The 24,339-nt window shown below is 48.7% G+C and overlaps 4 protein-coding genes across 9 annotated transcripts; 2 read left to right on the top strand and 2 right to left on the bottom strand.

Moving 5' to 3' along the window:
- Positions 1 to 617: 617 nt before the first annotated feature.
- Positions 618 to 6,008, bottom strand: LOC147184914 (antigen peptide transporter 2-like). Its single transcript, XM_086104665.1, has 11 exons — positions 5,417 to 6,008; positions 5,116 to 5,230; positions 4,681 to 4,811; positions 4,345 to 4,550; positions 3,965 to 4,162; positions 3,730 to 3,858; positions 3,285 to 3,473; positions 2,196 to 2,369; positions 1,812 to 1,971; positions 1,453 to 1,589; positions 618 to 1,300 (listed from the first exon to the last, which is right to left on the bottom strand). The coding sequence occupies exons 1-11, from the start codon at positions 5,934 to 5,936 to the stop codon at positions 1,076 to 1,078; spliced, it is 2,184 nt and encodes a 727-aa protein (XP_085960791.1). The 5' UTR covers positions 5,937 to 6,008; the 3' UTR covers positions 618 to 1,075.
- A 901-nt stretch (positions 6,009 to 6,909) lies between these two features.
- On the bottom strand, positions 6,910 to 11,153 carry LOC147184913 (proteasome subunit beta type-9-like). The gene is made up of 6 exons (XM_086104672.1): positions 10,953 to 11,153; positions 10,489 to 10,556; positions 9,955 to 10,086; positions 9,554 to 9,683; positions 8,170 to 8,311; positions 6,910 to 7,446 (listed from the first exon to the last, which is right to left on the bottom strand). Exons 1-6 carry the CDS (start codon positions 10,986 to 10,988, stop codon positions 7,319 to 7,321), a joined length of 636 nt encoding a protein of 211 aa, XP_085960798.1. The 5' UTR covers positions 10,989 to 11,153; the 3' UTR covers positions 6,910 to 7,318.
- Positions 11,154 to 12,235: 1,082 nt separating this feature from the next.
- Positions 12,236 to 16,431, top strand: LOC147184912 (tapasin-like). Its single transcript, XM_086104671.1, has 8 exons — positions 12,236 to 12,721; positions 13,527 to 13,712; positions 13,988 to 14,224; positions 14,299 to 14,658; positions 15,245 to 15,568; positions 15,676 to 15,777; positions 15,951 to 15,979; positions 16,061 to 16,431. The coding sequence occupies exons 1-8, from the start codon at positions 12,652 to 12,654 to the stop codon at positions 16,070 to 16,072; spliced, it is 1,320 nt and encodes a 439-aa protein (XP_085960797.1). The 5' UTR covers positions 12,236 to 12,651; the 3' UTR covers positions 16,073 to 16,431.
- Positions 16,432 to 16,569: 138 nt separating this feature from the next.
- On the top strand, positions 16,570 to 23,691 carry LOC147184911 (death domain-associated protein 6-like). Of its 6 annotated transcripts, none has more exons than XR_015100009.1 (12): positions 16,921 to 17,386; positions 17,936 to 18,135; positions 18,471 to 18,896; positions 19,465 to 19,596; positions 19,680 to 19,796; positions 20,891 to 21,122; positions 21,188 to 21,342; positions 21,417 to 21,507; positions 22,136 to 22,433; positions 22,608 to 22,833; positions 23,121 to 23,238; positions 23,311 to 23,329. XR_015100009.1 is itself a non-coding variant. In XM_086104669.1 (12 exons), the coding sequence occupies exons 2-12, from the start codon at positions 17,950 to 17,952 to the stop codon at positions 23,368 to 23,370; spliced, it is 2,007 nt and encodes a 668-aa protein (XP_085960795.1). In that variant the 5' UTR covers positions 16,944 to 17,386; positions 17,936 to 17,949; the 3' UTR covers positions 23,371 to 23,691. The 6 variants fall into 6 exon arrangements, 4 of the variants coding, with proteins under 4 accessions (XP_085960795.1, XP_085960793.1, XP_085960792.1 ...); XM_086104669.1 differs by having other exon boundaries at positions 16,944 to 17,386; positions 22,611 to 22,802; positions 23,311 to 23,691; XM_086104667.1 differs by having other exon boundaries at positions 16,974 to 17,386; positions 17,939 to 18,135; positions 22,608 to 22,802; positions 23,311 to 23,691.
- The last annotated feature ends 648 nt before the right edge of the window (positions 23,692 to 24,339 follow it).

Here is a 24,339-nt window from a genome sequence, read left to right as displayed (position 1 = left end):
GATGGCGGCAGGCTCTTCCGCGCCATTTCCTCATTGCAACCTGACTGCTGCTGCTATCTGGCGAATGTCTCCTGTGCCGTACGCAATTGCAAAAGTGCCGACACGCACGTACAAACCAAACGATTTCACTTGAGTCTGAGATCCGGTACGCTGGAATTCAATCTTTTTTGACATTCTGACCCCACCCACTCACCCAGCTGTGATTTACTTTGCCTCGTTTTGTCTTTCACCGACGACGTACAATCGCGTGGAAGTCGTTCAATCATGTCGCGTCAGAGGTTTTTATGGACAAAGACTTTGGAGGTACGCAGTCATACAAAAGAGGCATTTAGGTGGGACATTGCTGGTGCGTTCATTTCAATGAGCCATTTTCCCACAGCCAACTTTGTTGACTCCAAAGGAGAGTGTTGCCGTGCTTCGCTTGGACTCGCCTTTCACTGATTGATCCTGAGCATGAAAACGCAGGGCAGTTGCGCGCGTGGTGCTTGAAGAAGGGAGGCAAACAAGGATTGGACATCAGATCGGATGAGACCCAAGATAACCCCCCCCCCCCCGACACACAAGCAGCATAAATTCAAAGGAACCCAAAGCGTAAAATGACCAAGCACAATCAAAAATTCACCTCAACCGCTCTGTCGGCGGATTTATAGAAAGCAGGACAAAATGCCACCCGACAGTTGTACTGTACATCAATGGGAGCGCTTCAGACTCAGTATTTGTCTCATGACACAAATCATCAAATGGCAATGAAATACCGTCCATTCTACTCAGCGTAGCTAGGACGCGTTTGGCTACAGGCGTATTTTACAACTACAAGTGGCGAGAGCGGCTTTGGCAGTGACCGCTGAGAGCACAGAAAAATGGGAGGGCCCTCCGAGGAGGAATTTGGACATGACATCCGGTTGCTTGGGAAGGAAGATTGGGTTGACGTGGCAGCAGGCGCAGGCTCGAATGTGATTGGGCCCAAATCATCTCATCCTGAAAGACCTTCAGCCGAGAGAGACGACGAAATGAAGAGACTCGAGCGTTGGGAATCGGCGAATGCCGTTTCATGGATCGAATGCAGGACTCCAATTCAGGTTGTGAATGGGCCGGTCAGCGCTTCTGATTGCCCCCCCCCCCCCCCCCCTGCCATTTTATAGTAGATTCCCTTCTGGTCCATCAGCTGGTGGTGGGTTCCTCGTTCCCGAACGCCACCGCCGCCGATCACCGCAATCTGGTCGATCGTCTCGGGCCTCTTCAGTCTGTGAGTGATCAGCAGCACGCTTCGCTCAGGACTCCTCAACAGACCCTGCAGGACCTGTGCCGGGTGGGACAAACAGAGAACGTCTTGAGTCACATCTTTACGTTGAGGTCGCGTTAAGCGTCGTAAGATGAGTTTGAGCTGGAGCTGAGGGCTGCGAGGTTCACGGATCAAGAACTCTCGCGATTCGAGCCCCGTCGGACCGGCACCTTGCGTTCGCTGGGCTCATCCAGGGAGCTGGTGACTTCGTCCAGGATGAGGACCCGCGGCCGTCTGACCAGCGCTCGGGCGATGGCCAGGCGTTGCCGCTCGCTCTTGGACAGCAGGCCGCCCCCCTCACCGACCTCTGACAGACAATCACATCAGCGCGGCGCAGGTCAAAAGTAAGTCTCGGGTTCTGGCCTGCCCGGTTTTAATGAAGCAAGCCAAATCGAGCACGCCCTGTGCCCGCACGAACTGGCAACGACGGAGTTCACGTCGAGCCACGGGCACGCCGAGGTGAGTTTCGGCAAGCCCCAAGTCTCCGAATCGGCGACGGCACACCAGGCGGAAGTCCGCTTGCGCTCACCCGTGTCGTAGCCCTTCTCCAGCCGTGAGATGAAGTCGTGAGCGTTGGCCTGCCGCGCCGCTTCCTGAATGGCGTCCAGGGAGCGGTCCTCCAAGCCGTAGGCGATATTGTGTCTGACCGAACCGCGGAAGAGGACCGGCTCTTGGCTGACCACCGCAATCTGTGTCAAAGCGCGACGCGAGACGGTCGTTTGGATAGTGATTGGGAAACGCGATGTTGGAGCATGACCTTTGCCCTCCCCTCACGTGTGGAAGCTCGCTCGTAGCATATCGCGATCAAAAATAAATACATTCATCAAATAATAAGCCAAATCCCCAAACGTACGTTTACAGCCATACTGGTCAGCGACCCCGCGAAAACGGCGGCTTTGGTTTGGGCTTTCACCTTCTCGCTGAGATAGCGGCCGTCGTACGATCCCAGCTCGGCACGGTCCAGCAGGATTTCTCCGTCCTGCGGCTCGTACAAGCGTTTCAGCAGAGTGGCGCAGGTGCTCTTTCCCTCTCCGGACGCACCGACCAGCGCCGTCGTCTGACCCGCCGGCAGCTCCAAAGAGAAATCCTAACGACACATTGGATTGCATGCGCTTTAAGAGGAAGGAATCGCAGGAGGCAAATGCGCTCTCCCATTGGATGTCTCTGTCTGGGGGTGGTCCGGTGGTGGTGGTGGCGTTGTTATTGTTGCCTGGGACATTTGCAGCTTATCTCGCCTGGTGGTAAAAAAACGTCTCGCTGATGGCAACTCTTTCCATGGAGCGAGACGGTCTCTGGCGGAGAGATGTCAGGATACGGTTGTAAGCAGACGCTAAGGGATGACGTAAAGATCCGCCTCTATTTGGAGAGAACCGTTCTTGTTTGACATTGACTTCTTTCAAAGAAGTGGTTCTCCGCCCAGAATTTGGACCCGAAGAGGCCCCCTTCTCTGTTTTGCTCAGTTTGCTTCTCGGGAATTTGTTCTTGAGGTTGATCAGCTTTGGTCTGAGGGTGTTGCTGGGTTTGATCGGGATGAGTTTTGAGAAGATCCTGCCGAGTTTCTCTTCGGAACCAGTCACATAAAGGGGCGCCGTCTTGCGCCCATGTTTCTCTCGTCGTGACCATTCTTCTCCTGGCAGATTGGACAAAGACACTCGGGTAGGCGGGGCCTTCTTTCTTGATGCCCGTCTGCTGCTTCTGTCGCCGGTTGGCGGTCGAGGACGTTCTCCGAGTTTTGCCACCAGGCAGGTGAATGACGGGTTGCGATGCACAATGCTCGTTCACCAGCCGCGCTTGGCAACAATGGCAACAACCACCACCGCCACCACCACCACAGCCAGGAAACACACCACCAGACCTAAATGGGGAGACTTCACACCTAAAATGAGGAATCGGGATGACAGTTCAATCGTCTTCAACAGTCCACTTGTTACCATGGCCCAAAGGGGCCTCGCAATCTCCACGCACACAAGAACGGGGACCTCGACTTGACTGCGACTCCCACCTGCAGCACTGCTACGTCGGGGCGCGCCGGGTAGGCGAAGTTGAGATGGCGGAAGATGACGCGTCCGGCAAGCGACTCGGGTGCGAGTTTCCCATCCGCCCTGATCCGAGGCCGTCGATCCAGAACCTCAAAGACTTTCCCGGCGGCACCCACCGAGTTCAACATGTTGCCGCTCATGTAGGTCAGTGTCTGGGAAGAGACGTTTCCCAACATGACGAGTACCGACGTGCCTATTTTGACCCGCAACTCTGCTGAACCCTGACTTTATTCTTGGGGAGACGGCGGCTTTTTGTGGCGATACGCCCACATCAGATGGCATCTCCTAAGCTCAAACAGGGGGGGAGGAACCGCTCTGGTATGCGGAGGCGTGCACTTTTACGGACCCCGGCGGATCACCGGTTTGAAAACCACCGCGTTAGAAACCAGAGCTTTTCAGCGCCGTTACCCGGATGTTGTGTCCGATGTCTGACTGGTAGAGGATGAAGGAGACCAGGTTCCCGGTGGTCATCTGGCCCCTTTGGATGAACAGCCTGCCATACCACAGCATCAGCACATGAACGGCCAAGCCTGTCAGCTACACACACACAAAACTATTCTTATTCTTCTTCTTATTATTATTATTGGCACAAATTGAGGGCCCCAAATCCAATGTTGCCAAAATAGTTTTACCAGCATCTTACCCGTTGCGCCAACAGGGAGATTAACCTGACAGTGTCCCGCCGGGTCTTGACCCTGTGCGTGTCCATCAGCCGGTCGTCATAGTGACGGGCCTCGTGTTTCTCAGCGTTGAAGCTCCGCACCGTCCGAACGGCCAAGATGATCTCGTTAGCCGTCTCGTTTGCCGCAGTCATGGAGTCTTGCGTGGCCTGCGTCAACCGCTGCAAACGCAAGGTTGCGTCATTCGTGGGTGTGGGCGAGTCAACCGATTTGGGGTGGCTTCATTTGAAGATCACTCAACCAGCCATCTCATTCGAATGACCGAAATCCCGCCGTTTGACTGGACTGAACAGTGAGCGCAGCTAGCGACAATCAATGTACCCGATTGCTCTGTCAGCTTTACCTGCTGCTTTTTGTTGGAGATGGTCTGGATGAGGCCCGTGACGGGGACCTCCAAGAGCACTAAACATGTTAGCATCCATGAGAGGTTCACCATGAGGGCCAGCGTGTACACCGTCTGGATAAGCGTCCTCAGCAGAACGTTGATGTTCAGACAAACCGTTTCAGCCATCAGGGGGATGTCTTTGGAAAGCAAGGAGGTGAGTTCACCTGCGCCCGAGAAAAAAATGATAGATATTTTTTTTTGGGGGGGGGGGACACTACATCACACTGGTGAGGAGTCACAGACATGACCGCTTGTTTGCTGTGCACTATTTTTGTACCACGCTCTCTGCCTTACCTATCTTTACGGTGTCGAAAAACGCCGTCTCCTGGTTGGTCTGAGCACGAAAGAGCTTTGCCTTCACTCTGCACTTGAAGGAGTTAATGGCCCACATGAGGAGACCCCCTCGGCTGCCGGCGCCCACCGCCCTGCGCAAACAAAAACAAGATTTACCAGAAGTTCTCGAACTTGGGTTGTCAGAAGGGTCTGCAAATGATTCGCGATTAACGTTTTATTTACAAAGTGCTTTAGCTACATAATGGGCATAGGAAAAAAACCCACAATAAACCACCAACTTCTCACGAAAAAACATAGGAATTACTTTTTTTCCTTGAAAATGGACATCTTTTTCATTCCTATAAGCATTTACGGGTGCACCTGGTGATTATGTTTCATCGGCCTCTGCATTATGCAGCGCTCTGACGTTTAGGGAGTCAGGATACTTCTTCTCACCTTCCCGCTGAGAACACGACCATGAGAAGCAGTGCTGACAAGAAGTCATCTGGCACGAAATCCTCACGCAGGTTGTCAATTACCTTGCCCGTGTAATACCGGAGCTGGATCTCACCTGAATACAAGAATACATACCTTCAACGGGCAGTAGACTTCTCGACATTTCCTTTAATTCTGTTTTAGTTGGAGAAAATAACCCCATACGGCGGACTTGTAATTCAAGGGGACCACCGTATACTCCTTGATACAGTCCCGCCCGCATTCATTTCCCTCATCCTCAAAGCGAAACTGTGTAACTTACAGACGGCAGCCAGGGTGAGAAAGCAAAACCCTCCGAGCAGCAGAGCCAAGTCCGGCCTGTACATGCGAAGCACCCTCATGAACAAAACTCGCGGCTTTTGTCGCTTCTGTCTCCGGCCACTCGGAGAGTCTGGCACGCCGACTTCCCACAGCGAGGCAGCGGCCAGCGAGGCTCCGGCGCACATGATCCAGCAGCGCGAGACCCCCGCCGCCATCGACGCGCCGCACGGGGTGTGGCCGAGCCCCAAGGCGGCGGCGAGGCTCTCCAGGACGGCGGGGAGCGCGCTGTGCAAGGCGAGGAAACGAGCCGGCGCCGCGGGGAGCTCGCCGAGGTTGACCAGGAAGACGGCGGCCAGCGCCACGCAACACCGGAGAAGCGCGAACAGCCACACCGACAGCCAAAACGAGCTCCCCGCCCCCGGCGTCGGCGCCCGCGCAGTGGCCGCAACCAGGCAGGCGTCCGCGACCAGCGCCCAAAACGCAGCAAAAGCTTGGCGAAGTCCCGAACTCTTTTTTGCCATTGCCACGCACGTGCGGTCCGGTTGTCGAACTACCCCAAGTGGAGCAACTCTGAGCTGCTTTCAAATTCAATTTCACTTTCGGTTTCGTTTCACTTCTGGCGCATGAATGCCTCCACTATGAATGCGGGGAAGAAAAGATCTCAAATCTCGCCAAGTCAAACATTTTCTGTTCTGATTTGGAGATGATTTTGAAAGACCCCGGAAAGCAGTGGTCTCCGAACCATTGTTTGTGTCACGGACCAGCTGAGACAAATACATGTTGTTCGCGGAGCGGCAATCGTTTTTTTTAAATTGCCACTTTTAAAGCACTAAGCTGCTTATGTTTCCGTGGGCAGGGTGTGCAAACTCTGCTCGCATTTTTCATGCTTTGCACTTGAACAAGTCGCACCCAAGTCATCAAGTGGTCCAACTGGTCTCTTGTGTTAACTTGTTTTGGGCAACATACGAGGCACAACAGCTTCCTCTTCCGCGTCGCTCCGGGCTAGGGGAGGAACTCTCTTGTTCAAATCGCTTCATCTTTGGAAGTCGTGGCTGCGCGCAAAAAGCCGTACGTTTGGTCCATTTGTGAGTATTACTCTTGTTTACCGCCTCTTCTTTGATTTCTTGGCGGATATCTGTTGATTTCAACTTGCAAACTGATATTTGAAGGGAGACTCATGGACTACAGTTGCGCACATTTCCCACGTCACGTCTGATGGAGTCAATTTGCTCACAGTTCACAGGTCAGGTTTCCCGCTGGCCCGATCTGAAATAGGCTGAGGCTCGGTACAGGTCCGTTGACCGCTGGTTGAGGACCACTGTTGGAAAGTGAATTAGGAGATTTGATTCCAAATTCATGATATATGTTGGTGATATGATTGTCAGCTCAGATGATAGATTCCGCTTTCCTGTTTTACAGCTGCTCACCAACTTTTATTTGAATAGTCGATCAATGTCTTTTTTTTTTATGAATGAATGAATTAAAAAAAAAACATACAAAATCACATCCTTTATCATCCCAAAACAGGACATGATTTCAAAGTGACAGAAAACGCACAAGGTGGGGTTGTTTGGAAGTCGTGAATAGTCCTTCATGATCTATCGGGTTCATGATTGTGCTGTTTGCGCAGTGTCGACGCGTTCCCACAATTTCTTGTTTGTGTTCCAGAAAAAGCCAGTCAATCGATTCAAACGGAAGACCCATCTGTCTAAACTGTTGGCGACATCAAAAATATTGACGCGGTCGTTCAATTTCATGTTTCGCGGGCAGGCAGGCACACGTGGCAATTTACATACAAGACATTTAAAGCTCAATTGTTCCACGTGAGGTCTTCTTCGGGAACTTCAAAGTTAAGTCGCAGACACCGAAGGGGTCCAGGCAGGCTGCGTTGCATCGGCATGCGTCACTTGTCAAAGAAGGCGGGTAAGTCGTTCTCCAAAACGACTTTCTCCTGTGCACCGCTTTGATCGATGGTGACGAGGTAGGCCACGCCTCCACTGGAGCCATCCCGGTTCATGGCCAGAGCGAGGGCTGAGAAAAAGAGAGAGAACGCGATTGTTGCGATTTGGGTTCCTGATTAATTTTGAAGTCCCTGGATTGTTGGTTTTTGTCCCCCCCCCCCCCCTTGGTTGTGTTGTTCTTTGGCGTCTGTTGCAGTGGTGCCATGACTGAATCGAATGGAAAAGGCCGTCTTTGAAAAGACCCGACCACGTTACTTTCAAGAAGGAGAAGCGTACACGAGATTTTATTTACATAAATAATAATAATAATAGTGCATCGTGATCAGTCCACTGCGACGCCCTTTGATGTATATTACCTGGCCACCAGAGGCAGTATAACACAGTCGTTCAGACAAACACACAAAAAGAGTGTCACGGCTTCTGCAGGTGACTCAGAACACTGCTGTAATATGTGTTGTTCTTCGCAGAAGCTAAAGGCTACGCACGCTGTTAAAATTGTCCGTCTACGTTTGCTGACTCACCGTTTGTGTTCAAACGTCCATAGTGTGCAGCGTTCTATAACACCGCCACGAGGGTGCTATTCGTCAGCCTGTTCAAAGCGTTTCCCTGTACGTGTTAGCCTCGAGCTAGCAGAATCCAGGCAAAGGTACGGAGTTGTTTGAAATACATGTGACATTTTTGTTGTTTTGTGTTTACTTTGAGGGTCAGCCGAGAGTGGCATGAAACGGCTCTGCCCCGCGTTTGGGTCGAGTTCTTCACGTCGCAGATATGGCGTCACCAGGAAGGCACCTACTGTTCAGAACAAACTGCTGGCACTCCTCCCTGCTCATGCCGGGGCGGTATGCGGTGTCCACAAAGCCGTACACGTAAGTGCTGCCCGAGCCGCCCACGACGAAGGGTTGTCGCAGCAGGGCGCCGCTCAGTGTGGAAAACACCTGCCAGAGGACGGAAGGACGATGTCAGGCAGAGGTGGGCCAAGTAAGTGCAAAGTTCACGCGGCAACAATCAAGCACGCCGACTTGATCCCTCGGCATAAAGAGAAATGAAGGGCCGTTTCATTTTGATTTTTGGCGGGGAAGGAGCGCCATTTGTTCCGGTTGTTTTCTGAATTTTTGACCTTTCTTGTGCTTGAACTCAACTTTGAAGCCGAGTCTCTCCTTGTTCTGGACTTTCACTGTCTGCCTCCGCGACAGTGAGCAATCACCGCCCGAGATCGGGTCACAGGGAACGACTTGACTCTCCCGTAACCGGTTTATACGTTATGCGTCATGACCGCAAAACCCGCGATGCCGCCCTGTGTGCCTCGGCTCCTAACCCGATGCCGGCCCGAATCCAACGGTGGCAGGTGGGGGCGATGCCGTCGCCCGCCGCTGATGAAATTCACCCACATTCGTTGGGTGGCCCTGGCAGGAAATGTCGAATTGCCTTTGCTTGGCGTTTAGTTTGACAGAAATTGTTTCGCTCGGGGTAAACGGCTTTGAAGAGCTGGAAGTTCCTTTCCTGATTCATTTTCGCCAAAGTGCTCGTGATTGTGAAGTGAGTCGAACGGAGTTCCCTGGCCCTGTGCCAATGCATCAGGCCACTTGTATCTCAGAACACCTCTGGAGCACTTGTACGGACGGGCATTTTCTCCCCCAAGGTTTCGGTTTGGTTGGCGCGGTCATTTTGTTGGCTTGTTACATGGCCGTGACACTTGCAGTCACTATTTTGGACTCACGAGCCACAATTTGGTCCCTCCTCTCGAGACTTTAGGAAAGGTGTGCCCAATACGCGATCGACTCGGGACCAGTCCGCAATGGCGAGGGGTGTAGAGGGAGAAGCCCACCCCCACTTGCCACTTGAATACCGATTCTCGTAGCATTTTCTTCTATTGTGGGTGTGCACCAGCCTGTCATCAAAGTCAATAAATGACTTTATTGTCTTTCGATGAAATGCATAACCGATGTGAGGTGAGTTCATGTTTGGCGAGCTGGCAAAGTTAATACTTCTCTTGATGGAGTTTGTCGTCCTTCTCTTGTAAAGGCCTCTTTTTGATCTCTCTGAATCGATTGTCATCTAGCGCTGTCTGATCAAGGGGCATCCTTTTTTTTATATTTCATATATCACTAGATGTCCAGATGTAAAACACGGCCTGTGATGCTATTGCCCCAAACAAACAAACCAAAAAAGGCGCTGACCTGCCCGCCGCCTCTTCTGTCCCAGCCGGCCACGATGAGATTTACGGCCAGCTCGTCCCGATGGCGGTACGACGTGTTCTTGGCCAGGGTAGCGGCGGCGCCCACCCGCGGCTCCTCTTCGATCTCCAAGCTGCCGAGAGCAAAAGTTCAGAAGTTATCATCCGAGTGCGGCGCGAAAAACATTTGAAATGGACGTTCGACACATGTTGGGCTGGTCCTCACGTCCATTGACTTTCGTAACTTGACTCTGAGCCTGAAAATTGAACTTTTTTCCCAAAAATACTTTGGTTGCACCCAACCTCAGAACAGAATCCCTTCTTGGTACAGTATTTGCATTTCCGATTGGGAATGGAAAGAGGTTCAAGCCTCACAACGCGAGGTTGTTGTTGTACGCCGCGCACCTGTGAAGCCCCAGCTGATAGCCGGTCAGCTCGGCAAGCGCCTGAGCGTCCGCCGCAGAGCCGGACAGAGCGCAGTAGATCTTTGGGTGGAGGGCTACCAGCTTGTTCATCACACGGTTCACCACGGAATCGCTGCATGCATGGGCGACACGATCACGATGCAGGACGGCGCGTACACTGTTGCCTGGTCGAGAGAGAGAGAGCGAGAGAGCAGCGACCCCATTTCCAGGTTCTTCCAGAAATCGGATGTCGTTTGGACGATGCTTTGCCTAGACAGGCACTGCATGGTGGCAGCTACACTCAATTCGAGTCACTTTGCGGCGGTTTGGCCAATAGTAGCTTGAAGGCTTCTGGAATTTCAACAATGACACCAAGTCTTTGAATTCACTCGATGGGGTCTTTCACCCGCAGTTCAATAACTGGGGTTTTTTTTTGGGGGGGGGGGGGTGGATGGGGGATTGAAATGACCCCGGAAAGTTTGAATTGTGTGCGCGTGAGCATGCGTGTGTTGCCGCGGAGGCAGCGGGCAGGCACCTCGCGGTGACGCGCGAATCCGAGCCCAGCACGACCCCGCCGTCGAACTCGATGGCGACGATTGTCGTCTGCAAAGCAAAAAAAATAAATAAAACATATTGCGTCAGCTATTCCTCGCAATGGTCTTGCACACAAATACGCATTGTCGGGAGCGTCTACCCATCCATCAAGTGCGAAATTCGACAGCCAAGCCAAACTGTCGCGTGTTCATTGTTGGCGGCCGTACAAGTTGAAAAGTGATGGACTTCTACTGGGTACTTTTGGGAATGGCCTCGTGCGTGGGAAAGGGTCGCCACGATCAGCCGCACGCAAACTGTCAAGATGAGGAGCGCGCTCACGTCGGAGCTGCCGTCAGCGGCAGCTCCTGCTCGGACGCTCGCAGGCGGAGGTGCTCGCGCCACCTTCGCGGCAGGAAATTCCGCGGCTCTTCCCTCTCGCCGAGGTGCGCTCACGGATGGACTCACCCCGGTTTGCACCTCCCCGGATCGCGTGGCCGACATGCTCTCCGAACCTCGCCGCGTCCTCCTCCAGACGAGACTGCGGGACGAGTCCGACGTCGAGTGCCAGCAGTCCGCCGCGTTCAAACGTGAAAGTGAAAGTATCGCTGGCGGTTGGATTGTTCAGTCATTGCGAAGTCACCGGGAGGGCGTGGAAGAAGAAGTCACAAATGGAAAGAGAAACGTTTCGACGGATGGAGTCGATCTCGAGTAGAAGAAAGTTGATTGGCACTTGCCCAAGTCACAACCGTGTCTCCGTGTCATGTTGACCAAGGCTTTCTGTCGAGTTCTTCAGAACCGAACCGAATCATGTTTTGGATTCCAGAAATGCAGGCTCAGACGAAGTGCGAAAACCAAAATATTTATTGCAGAAAAGTACAGGCTGAAATCACTGGCCACAAGGAGCCAGGAAAAGCAAACAAACAAACAAACAAAAAGCACTTGCAACGGCAAAGTACAAGGCAACAACGAGAAGAAGTCCAATAACGCCAAATCAAACATCAGGATCAATAAAAAAGCGATCATGAAAATACTTCCAAAGTTCAACGGCAAAACGAGAGCGAAAGGTCGAGGATGCAACAGCGAGCAAAGTCAATCATCCGACAGAGACTTGGCCGCGCCACAAAGCTTGGCGAGGCTCGATGAGGAAACGGTGGAGCGGGTTCGCCTGCCGGAGGGCGACGCCCTTCGCTGCGGCTGGAGCTCAAACACAATCAAAACCAGACAGAGCACGACACTTTCCGACAGGGCTGTCGCTCAACCCGCCGCGCTCTTCTTCTTGAGACGGCAAACCTGCAGCGACTCTGCTGGTCGCTTTTGCTTTCGCTTTGCAAAGCTCTACTTTTATATTAAGGATGTTTCCCCACACAAAATTATGAATTTACTAGTATTTGATTGACAGAGCTATTCACTTTCGGGCCACCAGCCACTATTGACGCAGTCAGGCTTCGGATTGATAGTTGCAGTGTGAGAACCATTTTCACTGACCCCATTTAGCACAAACCTTGGAGCACCGCATGTAGACAGGCAATACAACAATGCTTGTAGGCATATATTCGTCATCCTGAGCGGGCTAAAAAAAACTCTTAAAATATTGCATCTTATTGAATGAGAAGGAAGACTGACTGGTGGCTCTTCCGTTTGTCTGTATGACTGTACTATACTGCCCCTCGGTGGTCAGTGTGGCACACCAGAAGGAGTTGCACTATGATTTGAATTGAAGGAACGAATTATCGTCGTATTGCAAAGCACCAACCAGCTAGCTGCATGAGACAGAGTCACCCCTAAAACGTGCCAGTTTCACCCAGGGCAAGAGTTATTTTGTAGCGGTGTATGTCTATCAGTCTTGTAGTCCATGGCGTAGTTTTAGGAAAGCAAGATTAGTTATACACACTAGTGATCTGTTTTAAAATGTGTGAAAAATGAGGTAGTCTCATTCAGTAACTTCTGTTCACTTTGCTGGTGTTTTCTTATCTATTTTGCACCCTTGCCGTAAATGGAAACTTGACGCTTTTCTTCTGCGAAATTGCAGCGAAGAGTGAAAGCGAAAGTGTTTGTCGGGTGGGAGAGACGGGCGAAAGACAGACGCCTTCTAGTTGCTCGTCTCCTTTTTGCCGAAAAAAAACCAACAAAAAGAAGACGAAAGCCAGATCAAGAAGAAGCAAGGATGAGAGGAACAACCACGACGAACGTCTGGTCCATGTCTACTGTCTTTCTGCTCAGCTACTTCGTTCACGGTATGCGACACTACCCTCGACAGACATTTTAAAAAATGTTTAAAATGTACTTTCCCGAAAAAATATCATTTCCAGCCAAATGTACCGAACGATACTCAAGAGCTTTTCATCCTAGGTTGTGGTTTTATTAATGACCTTATACACGTATATGCAAAGTTATGACGACTACAACTTCCTTTTCCACACGTTTTGAACCGAATTTTGTGCGCACGCCCCTTGTGGCTAAATGTCGTGATTGCAACTAACTTTTGCTGGAGGTATGCACCAATGAGGGACGTACCGTACGTATCTCAGAACTCAACAACAATGAGACCAGCTGAAACTTTTTAAAGTACAGAGAATTTGAAAAAATAATTTCAGAAAGCCTGTAACCATTGTAAATAGCACAGCCACCTTATGCTTCATATATGCAGTTGCATACTGTACAGTATATGCTTGTATCCATATCTTATATTTATATTGCATTCTATACTGCGTACAGTTCTTTTTCTGAAACATTTATTTATTTTGTGCATGCAATACTTTGTTTTTTTTCTTTCCTACCCCCCCTCCCAATTTTGCTGCTGTAGACTGCAAATTCCCCCAGTGTGGGACAGATAAAGGTTATCTTATCTTATCTTATCTTACCTTATCTTATCTTGATTTCATCTTTACAGGGTACAACTGCACAACTTGAATTGACTTATTCAGTTCATGTTAAATATACTGCCTTCTTTTCAACTGTTGCTCTGCTCAAGGCAGCAACATAAATACTCGATTATGCCTTAAACGCATGATTTGTTATTTGATTGTGGCCTTTCCACAGCCTTTGGCAGCCACTCCTGTCCTGGGCTGGAGTGCTGGTATTTGAATGAGAAAGTGGCTCGAGGAGATCTGACGGCACCCCCAAGCCAGGAGAAGTCCCTGCTTCACATCAGGGCAGAAGGCCACCGTGCAGCCAGCCTCGAAGATTTGGCCGACCCCAGCTTCCTGAGAGTCTATGCTGTTTCCGGTCTGTTGGCGTGTGCAATCAGACTCCTTGTCGTTGAATTCAAAAGGGTTCTTCTTCAGTTCTAAATTTAAGACGTGAAGTACCTCATGCGACCCCCACTGAGGGAAACGCTCACCAAACTTGTAACTAACGAGACTCCAGATGCCCAATTTCGAACTGAAGAAGACCTTTGGGTTCGAGGTGAAATGTCTTCCGCAACCAGGAAGCACTGACCTCCATTCAACTGTGGCAGGTGTAGTGAGGCTGTCTTTGACTAAATCGCTGCTTTTGGTCAGATCCGGCGGCGACTCTGTGCCACCGCTCACGCGAAGGCTCCGCCCGCAAGCCCCACTGTGAGCTCAGCCGCATCCAGCCGCAGTTCTCCTCTCTCACATGGGCCGCCTCTCTGGCAGATGGGCTCAGCCCTTTATACCTACAAGCCGATTGGTTTTCTGCGGCTGTTCAGGACTTGGAGGGACGGCATGGCACGTCCAGCATCATGCGCGCGGCCACCGGAACCAACGAGCTGGACGGTAAAGACCGCGGTTTCGCGTCGCTCGGCTGGGAGAAGTTCTCACGCTCGTCCTTTTCTGTTTCCCTCCTTTAGTGGTTCTCAGCGTGACCTCCAGCACACTGGTGGTGCAGTCCAGACTTGGCGAGCCGGTGCTGCTGGACTGCCAGTTCTGGACTAACACCGCTTCGCCCCTCTGCGGCTCCGGCTTTGCCGTGGAGTGGCGCTACCAGTACAGAGGCGACGGCCGACTGCTTCTGGCTTACGACGGAAAATCGGACCGGCTGTCTGACTCGCCGGAGGAAGGCGCCATGCTGGACTTTGAGGGGCTGCACCGGAAGGGCAACGCGTCCCTGGTGCTGCAGGAAGCCCAAGTACACCACTCCGGAATGTACATCTGCATGGTGTACCTGCCGCACCTTCTGGCGCAGGTTACCATTCAGCTGGAGATTGCAGGTGAGCTCTCATTAGCAATCGTACGTCGAGCAAATGTCCTTCATTTTCATTTTTGTCAATGAATATCATCCGTCAGCTTGCAGGGTTCGTTTTAAATGCTTTTATTTTGGTATTGCTGTACGGCCGTACAGCAGAAGGAAGGTCAAACAGTAGTTTGACAATTGTAGTTTACTTTATTAGAAAATTCTCATGGGGCTCCCCCTCCCGCAGTCTTGGACTCGACAAATACTCCATATGCTTAATAAACTGAGACAAATGCTAAAATTAATCGAACCTAAAGAAAAAACAAGCGCTGTTGACAAAATCAAATGCGACAACAAACAAACCTGCACTAAAAACTCATTCGAATGACTTGAATAAGAAGTCAATAACGAAATCAAAACAAACTGTCATGAAAAATCCCAAACTGTTGTTATAACCCTGCGCGGACCGCTTACGAGGAGCTTTTTGTCAGCCGCGACTCATCACGCAAACCAACCGGCTTATGATGTCACTTACTTGGCCACGCAAGGCACACATCCAAGACACGAATGGAAACAGAGAACGGCAACGCGCACGGTTTACAACTCCACTTCCACCCTCCTAGAACCTCCCTCCCTGTCCATCCACCCGTCCTCGTTGCCCGTCACCGCTCCCGGGCAGACTTTGACAGTCCATTGCGAGGCCTCGGGCTTTGCCCCCCATTCCCTGGAACTCAACTGGCAGTGGAAAGGCCCCGATGGCAAGACCAGGTCGTTGGGACCCGGTCGCCTCACCGGTCACAGGCAGGCCAGGGACGGCACCTACAGCCAGGACACCCGTTTGGAGCTCGACACGTCTGATCCGCAGCTGGGCGGCGGGGGGGAGCTCACCTGTGTCGCCGAGCATCCCGGGGGTACGCGGCGTGCCAGCGTGGCCCTCAGAGTCATCGGTAATATGATGGAACGTTTCCTCCTTCAATCCGGATTTAATTTTTTTAATTTTTGGTCAGATCAGCCTGTTTCGGATGTAGTCCAAAAATGACTCTTGTCCTCTCAGGTTTCAGCACACCCTCCATCGAAGACTCCATGACGATGGTGGGCGTGGCACTGGTTCTCTACGGCCTCATCAAGTTCGTCTCTTGGACCTTCCTCCCCACAGGTGGCCAAAATTTGCTCATCTAATGTGCACGTAGCATGAGGTCTCCTTGCCAATGTTTCGCCAAGTTACCCTTTGCACCTTTGAGGCAGCCACCAAGAGCAAAACAAAAAAGAACGTGGTTTCGCTTATGCAAGCCTTGGCCTCAAAGTGAATGTCTTTATCGTTTTCTGTAGGTTCAACTCACGCAGAGGAAACCGACAAGGTGAGCTTCTTTCTCCAAAAAAAAAATGTCAAGCCAAATGTTTTGTCCGTATTTGAACTCTTAACGTTGAATTCTCTGCAGAAAGAGAAGTGAGGAGGCTTTGCCGCTTTGTGGCGTGACACTGGAAAATCCAAACACTGTGGTGCATTTCAATACATTTGACTTACTTTCCTTGTTACACCTTATTGTCATTGTGACAACCAACAAGACTTTGTTTCGTTAAATACAAAAATGAAAAATGAAGTATTTTCTGCTGGTCTCTGATATTAATCACAAACGTTGCTGTGTGTTTTGAGGATTTGAAATGTACAATAGCAAAGTAGAATAACGTGTTTGAATTGCTCCAGAAAGTTGCCAGGTTTGTTTATTTTATCTAATACATGTTTGTTTATTGCGATATTGGTTTTAATTTAAGGGTCACAAAAATAAAATAAGATTCTGAACTCACGGTACATCAAACTCAATTTATTGCTGTCCTTCTGTTGATAATCATTGACCTGGATGTCGGACTTTGAATTAATAAAGGACGAGATCAGACTTCAGTTGGGATCGAAACGTTTGTATCATGAGTAAGTTCAAAAAAATCATTTTGCTTTTTTTTCCTTCATATGTATCATTCGTGTGTGCAACGTCTTGTGAGAGTAGTAAGAGTGCTGAATTCTAGTCATTTAAAGACGACTGTGTTTTACCCAGGAACTGGTGAACATTCAGTGATACCCTTTGAAACATTTTCCAGCATCTTGCAGGGTAATTAAGTAATTTTTGTGCAAGCCACGGAAGAAAGTTTGCAATTTTGCGGCACATTTTTCGCCACAATTTCAAGAAGTAATGAGCAAAAATCATGCAAGAGACAAAAAAAAAGATGTGGTGCGCTGCCAGGCGTTGAGTTTGTCACCTTTGTTTATAGTGTGCCCAATCAAAGCGTCGAATTATTTGTGTGAAATGAATTTAAAGAGACTATTCTGTTTGTGTGCTGTTCCGTGACATTCCAAGGGTTCAACGTACTTTCTTGGAAACGTATTTTCATTGTAGACGCACACAACAAGTTACTCTCCGGTACAGAGGGTGGCGCTGGTGCACAACGTATGCTATACGCTGACTGCTCGTTGAAGACGATCTTTCATCGTCTATAATTTTTTTATTTTTTTTGTTGTTTCGATGCATATAAAAATCCCGGAACCGAGACATATCATCTTGTTAGATAGCGCCGGGTTCTCGACGAGACTAGAATTTGTCAGGTTTTTTTTTTTTTTCAAATCCCGGCAAGTTCATGACGATCTTATTACTCCGCGTCAAGTCGCGCGCGAACTAGGGCGCTCTTGCTAACGTAAGCTAACGTGGGGCAGTTTTTGGACAATGCCCAGTGGGGGTCGAGGTCCCGTTCTGAATATCATCTCGTCCTAACAGGTTGGTATACGTCAAAATGTTGGTCATATTTTTACTTGATTTATTTTTCATTGTGTTAAAAAAGAGGGCCTTTGTGCTCGCGTTGCGTCCTGTGTGTGGCTTTATTAACTTCCTTCTTTCCCTTCTTAGCTTCGTTGGCGTGCTCGAACGACGTCTCCGACGTTTTCAATGGCAAAAATAAATGAGTGAAATAGCCTACATGCTCCCTCTTTGAGGACTTTTAGAATGAGCCTCGCCGAGTAAACAAAAGTCACTTTGTGATCGCTTTATATTACTGTCCTTATTGATTACAGAACAACGTCTACAAGTCCCCTCGTTACTCGTCTTTTGTGTGGATCAATAGTATTTACATAGTGCTGTTTTACAATATGTATATACAGTATGAAAACTGTCTGAAATGCCCATGAGTAAGCGCTTGGTGCCAGAGGCAAGGAAAAAGTCCCTTTCAGGAAGAAACCTTGAATAGAAGAAGATGCTCTCTGTGACATCAAAAGATGGTCATACTTGTCTGTTATGTTCCAATTCCTCTCTATATTTGGTCTCTCAAAGAAGCATCCCCCAACATGGCAGACGTCATCGTCGTGGATGAAGAGGACGTCCCTCGGCCGCCGTCCTCAACTTTGGCCTCGTCGTCCTCGCCCCGCCGAGTACAGTTGACCACCCCGACCCACGTCACCCAGTCGCCTTTCGCTTTGGCCAGCAAGAACAAGCACGTTCTGCAGGCGGAGAATCACAAGTTGTTCTCTGAGGTCGTGGCACAGTCGCTCTGTAAACACTTCTTTAGGCACACGGCACAATCCTCATGAGACCGGATGTTTTTGTTTGATAGTCTTGCAGAACTATGGAAGTGGACGTCTCCAAGAGACAGTAGAGAAAGCAGTTGCGAATGAATACCTCTCTCGCTTTCTTCATTTATTTATTGATTTGTCTCTTTGAAAGCGTCAAAGTTCAGAACAAAAGCAGACTTTTAGAGCTGGAAAAACTGGTGCAGGTCTTCAGTATCCACATGTCCTTGCCGCCAGGGTGCTGCCATAGATGTCTCGTTCCCTGATGTTTGTGTTGTGTGTTTCCTGCCTCCCTTCAGTTTATGGAGCACGTCGTGGCCGTGACCCAGGACTGCCCTCAGGTGTTGGAATACCTGAAGATGAACCACGCCAAAGCCCGTACAGACTACCTGTCGTCAGTGGAGTTTCGTAACAGCTTGGGTCGATGTTTGACCCGCCTGGAGGCCAAGCGTTCCAGGGTGTTTGTCTACATCTACGAACTGTGCATGGTGCTCAAGCAGCACAAAGACAGGAGCAGGAAGAAGAAAATCCTTGAGACCCCCTCTACTTCCGCATCGGATTGTCTTCACTCTACCTTGTTAAAAAGTGAAAGCCAGACTGCCGAGGCAGGCGTGCAAGTACAAGGGGGAAACCCGGCGGCCCAAGACGAGAAGCCTTCTACGTCGGGTCTTCAGGAAGACCAGCAGAAAGAGGAGGAAAAGGCAAGCAGGGCCTCCAGGAAGCAGGTTCGTGTCCCGACGTGTGCATCTCCGATTTCAATTTGAGCTCCATTTAAAATGTGTTCATAGAGCAGAAGTTGTCGCGAGGCTCTTTACATATGGAGCAAGTCCAGAACCACACTCGTCACCGATGAGGAGACCCACTGAACCCTGCATGAGCGAGCACGAGGCGACGTACTCTAGGATAAAAAAAACAAAACAAACCAAAAACCCACAAAATGTGATGTGTTGATGGTTTTTGTGTTGTTGACATTTCGTGGCTTTTTCTAAAAAACATGCAAGGGTCACTCCAAATGTCTATAAAATCCTCCATAAAAAAAAAAATTCACAATAAAAATAAATATAAGTGTATGTGACCTATTCAATCGCCCGCACTGCTCTTCTCACTAATCTTGAATCATTTGTGTGAATTAAGTTGAGTTGTGGGGCAAGTGTTGCCATTTGAAACTTCACGGTCATTTTTACCCGTTGACGTCTCCGAATTTTGACCTGCGTGAGAAATTAGTGGATATTTTTCACTGGAAGTTGTCAGCCAGTCGATGAAGTGGCTTCCCCGCTGTGCTTGCACTTCCAGATTGCGTATCTGGAGAACCTGCTGAAAGTCTACGACGACGAGATCTGCCGCCTGCAGCGGACCGAACTCTCGCTGGAAGAGCTGGATGCTGAGGACTCTCTGTACATTCAGGAGCAAAAACTCAAGCGCAAGGTCGGCCTTGCTTTGGTCCAGAGTGCTTCCCTGCCGCCAAGCCCACGTCGCGAACTCCTCGCTCTCCTTTGCTCCTCACGCAGATGATGAAGATCTACAACAAGCTGTGTGAGCTGAAGGACTGCAGCTCGCTGACGGGGCGAATCCTCGAGCGGAAAATCCTCTACAGCGACACCAGCTATCCTGAGATCAGCAGGAAGGTGAGGGTGTGTCATCTGCATCCAAACTCATAAAATGACGATGATGATGTCATTGTCACTCATGAGCTGAGCGTCTTTTCCGCATTGACAGCACTTGGGAAACACCATAAAACATTTTTTAAAAAAGAGCAACAACTCCTCCTCCTCCTCTTATGACAAAGTGGTATTGTGGTACTATAGTCAACGTTTAACTAGCATTTTTAACAGTTTGGGGTTTTTCACGTTAGTTTGATGTTATTTGGTATTTTTTGTATTTGTATTTCCGTCCGACTTTGAACGTCGTCTCGACTAGCTTAGCTTAGCTGTTGTCGTAGCTCAAAGCTACTTTGATCTGTGACATCGGTTGCGTGGGCGCTAATTGGTTGAAACCAAAGGACGCGCGCGTGCGTACATTTTTTTCGGAATTTTGAGGAAAGTCCACTTTCATCTTTAAATACGTTTTATTTTTGCAAAAATGCTTGGTTTTAGTTTATTTTTCATTAGTTTTAGTATTAGGTTTGTATGGTATATTTGTCAAGCGCAACATTAAAAAAAAGATAGCGGTATATAACATTAAGTGTTGTGTAGTAAACTACAGTTCCCAAACAACCGTTCGGAGTTCTTTCTCTACAGCTGTACATAATAATTAAGTAATGACATTTAAAATAGTTGATTGACAAAGATGAAAATGGAAGACATTATGGGTAGTTTCAGTTGTCGTTTTGGTTTTGTTCATGAAAATTATTCTTTTTTTTTTGTTTGTTTTATTAGTTGGTTAGCTTTCGTTAACTTTGCTAAGCTTGCATTTAACAAGAAAGTCATTTTAAATTGTAAAATTGAATAAGACACTCTTTTTCTCGTTACATGACACTTTTTAGTCTGAAACAATACTTTTCATTTAAGGAACAGGACTTGCATCTGTGATCCTGACAAAATGCAGCTTATAAAAAAGGAGTGTTATTTTTGTGACAATATGACATGGTCCTATCAAAGATTTGAATGAGCCCAAAGCAGAGGTGGGAATGGTTTCTATTTTCTGTGACTTGTGGAACCCCGGCGGTCCGGGCATTCCGGTTTGAGAAGCACAGCGCCCAATGGTTTGGTCGTCCCTTCAGATCCAGCGCTACATCAACAGCCCCGATGTCTGTCTGAACCCGCCCGACTACCAGGACATCCTCCAGCAGGTGCAGCTGGCCAGCAAGCGACACAACCTACGGCTGAGCAGCAAGGAGCTGGAGCGGATTGCCCGCAAGGCCTTCGCCGACACCGGCAGCAAAATCCAGCAGAGGCGCCACCACGACCTGCTTTACGACTTTGGCTGCCAGCTTACCAGTGAATACAGTCCTGGTAAGACTCGACTTGTCTTGCGGAAGAAAATCGCAACGTTCGCTACCTCGTCTTCATCTCCAAAGACAACGACCCGGCGCTGAAGGACCCCGCGCTGCTCCGGAAGCTAGAGAACAACCGCGAGCTGGGTCTGAACCGCCTGGAGGACGTCATCAACAAATACGCCATCCAACAGGACAACGCGGACAAGAAGGACGAGGCGCAGCGGCACTTCGAAGAGGTACGATGGCTCCGTGGCCACCGACTGCATCACCATGGTGAATTTTCTCATTTGTTTTGTCTCATCGGATTCAGTCGGATGAAGAAGAGGAGGACGACGACGACGTGTCCTCAGAAGCAGACATTGAAGAAGAGATCCAAGCCAGCAACCAGCAGAATGGACCAGGTCAGAAGCAATTCAATGTTCATTTGTTAGGATGTTTGCTTGTTTGTTTTTTTTTTTTTAAATCATACTTTTTCAGCAGCTTCAGGAGTTTTTTTTTTTTTTTTTTTTTTGTTATTAAACTTTTTATTGAATTTTTTTAAACAGTTAGAAAAAGGAAAAACATGGTCACGTGTTTAAATACATAGAACAACATCAGTTCCGGGCATCAAAATAGAACATACATCACATAGACATCCCGGCAAAACGGTTTAGAACTACTGCCCTCCCACATATACAATGTGCTGAACACTGTGCCATATGAATAGAAAAATAATGAAATAAATAAAAATAATAATAATAATAAGCAAATATAATGCTTCGGGAGTTTTCATATATATATATATATATATATATATATATATATATATACACACACACCGTGTATATATATATATATATATATATATTAGGGGAATTTTTCCATTGTGAGACAAATAAAGGTTTTATCGTAATCAAAACATGTAAACAATATTGTCAGGCGTTTTTTTATTTTTAATAAACAAAGGGGAGAAATTATTTAAAAAAGATTATTGTGAGAAAAAAATCCAATAGCATCAAAGTTAAACCCCTCTTTTGATCCGCTCATGAGATGACGACAAAGATGGTGGCAACAAGGCGGAGAAAATGAGCGGCAACTCCAATGAGGAAGTCCCGACGACGGGAAACGGCAGGGTAGCTGTGGCGACGGACAACGAGGCAGTCACCGGCCGCCTCCTCTCTGACGCTGGCATCTTGGGCATCTCGGCGCTGTCGAGTCACACATCTGCCAGTGACAGCCCCAGCCAATCGGAGTCCACGCAGCCCTGCGAGTCCTCGCCCGACGAGAACGCCCCCGCCGCCGCATCAGAGCCCACCCATCCTGCCAATCAGGTCACCAGATACCAGAGGTGGGAGCAAGTCAAGTCGAGTCAAATTTGCATTCGTTTTTTCCGAATTATTTAAAAACATCATCCTGGAATCCAGATGGAAGAGTTCCGAAGTCCCTCCCACGGTTTATTTCTTTAATGGGGTGAATTTGGAACTGCGTCGCGTGTCAATTCAAGTGACTGGTGCTCCCCCAGCAGCGGCACGGACCTGCCAGTTACCTTCAATGGGGCACCCTTACCTCTCACGCTCGAGATGACGTGTCACTCGCCCATCACCAACGGCACCTCGCCACCACTTTCGTCAACGCCCGACTGCAGACTGAGCAGGAGCCACAAGAGGAAAATGCTGGACGCTGCGACGAAGCAGAATCACATCGATGCCAACGACAGGTGACCAAGGCGGCATACATGCGCTCTTCTGGTACATTTTTTTTTTTTTAAACCTCAAAATCATCTGAATGCAATTAAATTTTAGCCGTGTCATCAAATGAGATCATTGATTTCCTCACAACTGGTGAAATGTGATACAAGAGCACTTTTTTTCCTTTATTTTTCTTTTTGGGCAGACAATAAAATACATGGGAAGAAGACCTTGACAAAAAATTAACACATCTTGAATGACAATATTTTTTGTTCGGAGGTCACACTTAGATGAGTTTTGCAAAGTGATGAAGCTCTCATTTTGATCATTTCTGCGGAATCCTTCAGAGATGTGGAGGTGCTGCTGGACATGGGCGTCATCTGCACCTCTCCTCTGCGGGCCGTCGACCGGTCCGACTGCCAGCCGGTCAGCAGTTCACAATCTCCACCCCCCAAGAAGTACAAAGTAAGACACGGACCGCCCCGCCCCGTTTGGGTGCCACTTCACCCCACCGCTCACGCTGTCTTCTCTCGGCAGGTTAACGTGGCCACCCAGTGCGACCCCTTGGAGATCATTGAACTGTCCGACTCGGAATGACCAAGGGTCACAAGTCCAAATCAGTCTCTTGTCTTCTGTGATATGAACTTCCACTCAGGACAACCAAGGGGGCGCTGGAACGCCCGTCTGTTTACATTTGTATTCATTTATAAAAGTGCATTGGATGCTTTGGTTGGACCTCATATTGTGGGATGACCTGTACAATGGCAGAAACATTTTAAGATGATGTGAGCTACACTGAGCTCTGTGCCATTTAGCATCTTTAGCTTTTAACAAGACTGTGAGTGGGCCACAGAGCGGTTGAGATTTTAAGTTTGACTGTCAAACCTTCAGTCTTAAAAATTAAAAAAAAAACTTTCATATTGTGTGCGTGCCATTATATATATTTTTAATATTTAGCATATGTTCTTTCATGCTGTCTGGGAGACACCTGTGAAATTTTGCAATAAAGTTAAGTTTTCGAATTAAACTTTTTTTTTTTTTTTAAATCAAGGACTCCTCAGTACAGTGATGAGCAAATTATGACCCTGGAGGTCAAATACGAACCACTCCAGTCTAATTTGGCTCCAAATATTTTTCTGCACTGTTTAATTGTTCAAAATGTACATTTTCATTTATTGTTGCATAATTGAAATTGACTAATGAAAGAGAATGCTCACTCATTATATAGCCTAACAATTCACAGGCTAGAAGACATCCTGTTGACGTTTTAATTATTGTAGTAAACTCGGTTTATTTTAAGGAAACGTAGTCTTGAAATAAAGAGAGGTGCCATAAAATTCACAAGAGCATAGACTGATGCGGACGCGCGCACACACAGTCGCGATATATATCGAGAGCGAGAGAGAAATATTCATCTACCGGAAGGCACCGTACTGATGTTCGCATTTTTGTAAAGTTGCCTTTGAGTGTAAGAAATAGGTTTAGTTTTACAGTCCCAAATGCGACCTTCACGCATCATCGGGGTGCCCAGCACACAAAATCACACTTTTGATAAAAGATTTATGT

This window comes from Hippocampus guttulatus, unplaced genomic scaffold, assembly GCF_054856545.1.
Source record: "Hippocampus guttulatus isolate MCC_2025c unplaced genomic scaffold, RoL_Hgut_1.0 HiC_scaffold_52, whole genome shotgun sequence".
NCBI classification, from domain to species: domain Eukaryota; kingdom Metazoa; phylum Chordata; class Actinopteri; order Syngnathiformes; family Syngnathidae; genus Hippocampus; species Hippocampus guttulatus.
This window is presented reverse-complemented; position numbering and strand designations above follow the sequence as displayed.